The sequence below is a fragment of the Ylistrum balloti genome, unplaced genomic scaffold (genome assembly GCF_031769215.1).
Source record: "Ylistrum balloti isolate Yb309-2 unplaced genomic scaffold, AGI_CSIRO_Ybal_v1 Utg369954, whole genome shotgun sequence".
NCBI lineage: Eukaryota > Metazoa > Mollusca > Bivalvia > Pectinida > Pectinidae > Ylistrum > Ylistrum balloti.
The window spans coordinates 237,574-245,260 of record NW_026782055.1 but is presented as its reverse complement, the minus strand read 5'-3'; the positions used below and the strand labels follow the sequence as shown (position 1 = coordinate 245,260).

General features: G+C 33.4%; 1 protein-coding gene across 2 annotated transcripts; it reads right to left on the bottom strand.

Moving 5' to 3' along the window:
* Nucleotides 1-1,909: 1,909 nt before the first annotated feature.
* Nucleotides 1,910-6,711, bottom strand: LOC132547408 (acyl carrier protein, mitochondrial-like). 2 transcript variants are annotated; one of them, XM_060211166.1, is made up of 5 exons: nucleotides 6,546-6,711; nucleotides 4,528-4,641; nucleotides 3,527-3,614; nucleotides 2,366-2,473; nucleotides 1,910-2,178 (listed from the first exon to the last, which is right to left on the bottom strand). In XM_060211166.1, the coding sequence occupies exons 1-4, from the start codon at nucleotides 6,699-6,701 to the stop codon at nucleotides 2,382-2,384; spliced, it is 450 nt and encodes a 149-aa protein (XP_060067149.1). In that variant the 5' UTR covers nucleotides 6,702-6,711; the 3' UTR covers nucleotides 1,910-2,178; nucleotides 2,366-2,381. The 2 variants fall into 2 exon arrangements, with proteins under 2 accessions (XP_060067149.1, XP_060067148.1); XM_060211165.1 differs by lacking the exon at nucleotides 4,528-4,641 and adding an exon at nucleotides 4,374-4,493.
* Nucleotides 6,712-7,687: the final 976 nt, after the last annotated feature.

Here is a 7,687-nt window from a genome sequence, read left to right as displayed (position 1 = left end):
CAACAATTTGAGATTTTCTGAATGCTTAGGTACTTCTCTCAAGTATAACTCTGGAAGTCTTTGTAGATTTAACTAAATGACCAACGAGCAAATCTTTCAGCTTTCTTGATCTCAATTTGTTTCAGAACTATTCAATATTTTTCAACTCCTCGTCCTCATTTTAGACACGAAATTTTACTTGCTTTATACCATACAGAAATGCATTGCATGTTTTATGACTGGGGCAAGTCATATTAACAAGACTGGTGAAAACTGTCAGAACAGTACTAACTTGTAGCATAGCTTCGGTTAGTTTCAAAATGTAACACAGCTTAATACTAGGAACAGATTATTGTGGCACCTAAAAATATATATACGCAATGTGGTAAACAACTTCAAAGTGTAATGTCTGGTGTGAGATAACTGTAGTATACTATAATAGGGTATTTTTCAATGTAACAAATATTTTCAGACAACATATTTTTTATATGATAGCCTTAACATTTTTCCATGCAGTTTTTATAAAGTATTTTCTGCATGATTAGATTAACTTTCATGCGTATTAATTTGATGAATAACCTCTCCTACTTCAAAGATCTTTTGTAATATCAGCAGTTTCACTATCTGTAACATAACTCGACATCATTTGTAATATTAACTCGACATCATTCATAATATTAACTTGACATCATTTGTAATGTTAAGTTGACATCATTTTAATATTAACTTGACATCATTTTTAATATTAACTTGACATCATTTTTAATATTAACTCAACATCATTTGTAATGTTAAGTTGACATCATTTGTAATATTAACTTCACGTCATTTGTAATGTTAACTTTTAATATCCCTGTTGTGCTTTGGTATTCAAAAGAGCTTGTTCCCCGATGCAAGATGTGAGCAACTTACAGACAATCTGACAACATATGGTTTTGAGAGATGCAGACAGATGAAGATGATGTGGAAGTTTTACAGTTATTATCCTAATTGGGAAATATTTTCTAGTGCTATGTGAAGTGGGACGTGTTTGGTACTAATTAGTTTATGTTGTTGTATATATTGTTCTTATTTGGGAAGGTGACATTACTTACCAGGATGACAAAGATTTACATGGTGGGTGTCATCAACGAAGAAGGCACTTACTATTCCAGAACACCTGGTCTTATCCTCCTTGTACTTTTCAGGAATCTCTATGAAATGTTTTTGCTTTTTACACTTTGCCCTAGTTTCATCTAATTTGAGTTTTTTTTCACTGAATCGAGATTTAGTTGACATGTCCATATTTTTTTGAGGTTCATGACATCAGTGTGATGTTACCTTGACATCACTGAGATGTTTACATGACATCAGTGTGATGTTACCTTGACATCACTGAGATGTTTACATGGCATCAGTGTGATGTTACCTTGACATCATTATGATGTTACCATGACATCAGTGTGATGTTACCTTGACATCATTATGATGTTAACATGACATAAGTGTGGTGTTACCTTGACATCACAGATGTTTACATGGCATCAGTGTGATGTTACCTTGACATCACTGAGATGTTTGCATGGCATCAGTGTGATGTTAAGGTGACATTAGTGTGATGTTAACGCGACATCAATTTGATGTTAACATGACATCAGTGTGATGTTACCTTGACATCAATGGAAGTTTACATTGCATCAGTGTGATGTTAAGGTGACATAAGTGTGATGTTAACATGACATCAGTGTGATGTTACCTTGACATCATTGATATGTTGACATGGCATCAGTTTGATGTTACCATGACATCAATGTGATGCTACCTTGACATCATTTGTATTTTGACCTGGATTTTATTTATACGTGATCCTTGAAATTATTTGCAAAGTTACCTTCACATTGTTTGTCTTGTCAACTTGTGTGAAACACAGAAATTTAACAAAAAAACATAATTCCTACTCTTAAAAGATTTAATACATAATTACACTTTCGCATTCATTACAAACAATAGTGAAAAGTTCCTTAGACCCACGTTTATTCTGTCATTCATCCAGTTCAGAAGCAGATTCATCTTTCAAAATCAATTATGAGTCTTTTTACTGCGATTTATAAAATTCACACCAATCCATCGCAAACAGAACTGTTATCATCAGTCTAGTGCATAAGTCTCTTGTCTTAATTGTTCTCATGGTACACTATTGTGCTGTATAAGTTGCTGTGTCTGTAATGGAAAAAATCAAACCCACCTTTATTACAATTCATACAGCTAAAGACATGTCATTTATGATGATAATCTTTTCTTTTCTAACACTGAGTTGGGTAGATATTCCTTAGTTTTACTTTCAGATAATAGTAAATTCAATCAATTCTAAATGGTACTAGAAAAATGGAGGTCGGGAGATAATTACCTAGAAAAAAAATTATTCAATCATAAACATCTTCCTTATCTGCTACATAACGAATAAGGTCTTGTGGAGTAAGCAGTCTTTCAGAGTCAACATCAGGAATTTCAAAACCTGGAACAGAAAGAACACAGATGTAAGACTGGATCAGATTAAATTGATGTGATTCCTTCAAAAATATTTACAATTTTCAAAATCCTTCAGTACTTGAATATTTCATGCATATTGTTTAATTAGTATTTTAAGAGCTATATATTTACAGTAAAGGTAACATGGTCTCCAATCATAATAAATCTTTAGAGGTTGAGTTATACATTGATATTTTGCTAATAAACATACAGTGAAATGCCACTTCCTTTAACCAGAATTATTCTAAAACCTCTTATTCATCGGACTGATTGCATGGTCCCCACTGTATCTTAACATCCTCAAACTTCCTGCCTTCCTCTAACTTTAGCCATTTGTTTGCATATCATTGACCAGGTGTCACACTTCCACACTGTGTTGCATATGATTGCATGCAACTTCAGTGTAATGCTTCCAAACATTCCAGTGTATTTATACAGGTGTCAAACACCACGTAATATCAGGATTGATGGTAACACAATTTTATACCTGTACTACCATCAGTTATACGACATTTCTTATAAATTTGTATTCTTGAAATACAGAAACCAGGACAAAATCAACCACTGGTAAAATGTAAATTTTTTTGTGTATCAAGCATGAGGATATCGGCAAACAGGCAAAATGATTCCCCCTATATTTTTTCTGTACTTCAGGTTAACAATATAAAAATACATATAGATTAACAATATAATGATAACAATATGGAATTAATTTCTTGTTATCATTTTAAATTGTTGAAATAACACCATGCAAAAGTATTAATCATATGACCGTCTTTCTCAACAATGAGCTTTCAGCATGTTACATATTGCTGAAATGAACAGTGTTGTAAATGACAAATTTTCCACACTTCATTCACAGGCACTGGGTGTTCATGGATGTTCACAACCTGACGGTTTACGACCAAATTCTAATTACTTGAATACCATGAATTCCTCAAACTATTGGCATATCCAAAGGAGTTTGATGTCATGGGGTTTTTGTGTACCTGGTATACATTAATATACAATATCAGGTACATCATTAAAGAAAACTTACCAAATTCATCTTCAATAGCCATAATGATCTCCACGTGGTCCAAACTGTCAAGTCCAAGATCATTCATAAAATGCGAACTGAGTTCAAGCTACAAATGAAAAAAGTATTTGTTACGTTACAAAGATCTAGGAAATTGATAAGTCTTCCTATACTTCTGACCCACCACTCTGCCAACAGTATGATTACAAGTTTTGGTAAAATATTTTTCAGAAATGTTAGCTATGACCTTTGAACAAATCTGATAGTTTTCACAATACTTTTCAACTTCCCTCAATAGAATGATACTGATTTAACACTCAGCATTTGGCAGTATTGACCTTGACTTGATGACAATGATATTCTTAGCATGACAAAGGTTTTCTCAAGACAAGTGTTTGTGTCTGCAGTGAACAAATATGGCTTCTTTAGTGATCTGAAACAATTTTCTAATTTTTTGTTGTTTTCAATAAAAGCGACCTTGCCCAAGAACAGATAATAACCATACTTTAAGTACTTGTTACAATTCTTTCAGAAGAAAACATGTCTATAGAAATCTTAAAGAGAAATCAACTCAAGCAGTCATCATGTTCATATTCAGTCAAAAATAAAAATAAAAAATACAATCTACACGTAGATAACAAAGGAGTCATGGTACATCAGAAATCGACACATAATCACTGAATTGATCAAAGAAATGCCGAAGCATTATCATCAGCAAAATTCAGAATTTAAAATCTGCAGACAAAAGTTTGAGAACTTAATTCAACTTCATTGCAACAATTTGTATTACGACTGCTTAACAACACAAAGATGGAATCTGAAATAGTCTGGCATTTATCTAAACAGATTTGAAACCATAGATTATTACCTTTTCTGGATTAATTTTATCATAGAGCTTGAGAGTGAGTAATATTCTTTCCTCGATGAGGTTCAATGTAAGGGGAGGGCCAACCTTGCCATATGTCCTGACCAAAGGGATACTATTCACCTGTAATGCATAAGTGTGAAACAAAAGTATATACCTTTTCTGCATTAATTGAATCATATGCCTTGATAACATTCAGCACTCTTTCTTGAATTTCTTCTATTGTTATTGTAACCCTGGATGTACAAAACCTCTGAGTAGTCGCTCCAATCTGTGAAATATATTTCAATAATTACTATTTATTGCTGCAGTTACAGCAGAAAACAGAGGCCAATAACATCATTTGACATATGACTAAGATGATGCATTATATAATGATGATTGTTATGCAATTACATGTACAATACATTTTTGTACAGCTTCATAATTATCCGACTCAAACTGTAAAACTTCTAAAGCAACAGGCATGTGCCTCAGAGAGAAAGGAAGATACATTAAATACAGCTATGGAGACACAGAGTGATATCTATGTTAAATACTTCATGCAAATTGCGGTATACCAAATGCTAAATGCAAAATGTGAAATCCTGAATATTTTTTATTCGTTCCAACAAATATCCTTACTTGCAAGATAACTTAAAATCATAATGATATATATCTTAATGTTTTTTGAGGGTACCAGATGTCAAATTGGCTTTTGTCATATTGACTGCACATAAATGTTGTGGAGTTTATTCCGAGTTTGGAACATTCGACATAATTTGACAAAACAACCCCTTCAGTGGTCCACATCTATTTACCAATCACTTAGCTTGTAATACAGTGTTGGGGCCTCGAGTTGCACCAGCTGACGCAAGCACATTGTTATGGCAAGATGTGAAAGAAATAATTTGATTATTTGCTTATGCTGGTCACTTACAACCAGCTACCCACAGCATTCAACTTCCATGTGAATGGTGACCACATGGAGTGATTATTGCAACCCCTACACACACAGCCATAATAGTGACACATTAGTCTTTGGCAATGTTCAGATTATTAAATTCAAACCTCTTCCATGGGTTTCTTAAATAGTTTCTATCCATCTGAATGAATTATTCTTAGTTTCCTTGGAAATTAGTTGAAACATACCTACAATATCTAGTCGACAGGTCAAGATGATGATCTCAAATTCAAATGTTAGCTACTGAAGCACCTACAAATCTGGCCATATAGGAAGATTTGGCTATTTATTAAAATCTGACTGCATGAATATAGGGTGTATGTAAACATTCTGGTGAGGTCTGGACACATTTCTTTGGTGAATATCAAAAACATGAACAGTAAATCGTGTAAGTTATACCTGGTAACAATCATGGTGATGGTTTGCACATGAAAAAATGACAATGAAACCAGTGGGTTGTTAGAATGAATGATTTTTGTCATAGGAGACAATTTCTGATGAGCAGATTGAATTTTTTCATTGCATTTTTTGGTACTTGCAACCCTTTCTCCACATGTTCCAATGGTGAGACATGAAATCTCCTTATTTCCTTATCAATAAACATTATATCTCACTTGCTTCACAACACAAGTCACATTCATTGCAGGTTATTTTTCTTTTGCATGGAAACATGCTGAAGACACAGAGAACACAACAAGTAAATGACGCTATACTGTTGGTACTCATTTAGCATTTGCTACGCAATAACAAGTGATCATGGATTATGAATACTGAAAAATTGTAACGATGAAATAAAAAAAAAATGTGAGAAATTGAGCACATACGTCAAAACATTCATTCCACTTACATGATTTGTCATCCATTTTTTTCAGTCTGCACGGAAGAAAGGTTACCTAACCTCACCTGTATGTTTACATTTGCCCCGTAAACATACATATTTTCTACAAACTGACTAACGTTAATAAGTAAATCTGCCTCTATAGCCAGATTTGCCGGTGCCCCGGTAGGCCGACATGACCGTCCTTTTCAATAACTTATTTTTACGCTTCAATATTTTACCAAGCCATAAAAAGTCAGGAAAGACAAAATTAAACGAATGTTAAAGCCTGCACTACGATAGCCTTATTACTATCGCACATCTCTCTTTTGAGGACGAACAATAAATATGCCTAAAACGTAAAATATTATTTGGAAGAGTGAATAACTTTCATAACATGGATCGTGAAATTTACCTTGTTAGACAAGATAGTCTGGTTATTGAAATTTGGTGATAATCTTCGATGACATTTGTGTGAAAATGCTGCGGTCGTTAGTTTACATATCTGACTTCTGAAGCAAAGTCGGTTCAATGAGACGGCAAGCCGCACGTTTTTCAACATTGCAGCCATTTTGATACCAATGACCTTCCTAACCGGTGCAACGACTATTTTCTCCCCTAATTAAAACGCGCGGATTCGTCACAGAGTAGTCTCCCCTTAGTAGATGATCAAAATAATATTCCTGACATTTTGAGAAAAAAAATCCCTGAAATTTGGTGTTTACGAATTCGATAAAATGAAGTCACCAGATTTCCAACGTTGAATGAAACAGTAAACTGTATTATTACCATTTTTTCAAATACTTAAAAAAAATCTGCTAATACGATGGTGAACATTTACACATAACTTCACTAATGTATACGTAGCATTTTTAGTCGGTGTTTTTTTATTAGCAGTGTATGTGATATAACATTATGAATTATTCCCTCGTAATGAATGTCGGAGGGAAGGGATGTTATTGTACGTATAACGTACATGACGTTACCCAAAGTGGAACACTTCCCGAAGATTTGACGATAATTCATATTTTGTAACACAAGTGAATATTAATTGTTAATCAGATATAAAGTATTCATAAGTAGTAATTCTGGTAATTCTATCAACCCATGTCTTCTATGTTGTTAATCATCTCTAATCAAAATTTGAAAATGGAATTATAACAAAAAAATCCGGGCAATGTCGCAATGCGACATCGATTCTGTCATGATATCAAACATTGAAAAGTATCGCTGAAATTAATATTTTTGATAGATAAGTGACTGAGATTATTGAGAACATAGTGAACTTTTATAAAACGAAGAAAAGTACTTGAGATTATATCAGTTACTTTTATAAATATACTGGATATAAGTGACGTCCCCTTCGGGGTACCTCTATACCTGTTGAAATACATTGGTGAACCTGGCATGTCTTGCCGCGTCCTATCTTATAGACACGTGCACTACTGACATGTTACTAAAGCATGAAATGAAAGTTGAAGGAATCTTCATGTGAAATAACAAGAAAATATATAGGATTCAACCATTCGATAGAATATTTTTACACATTTCTTCAAA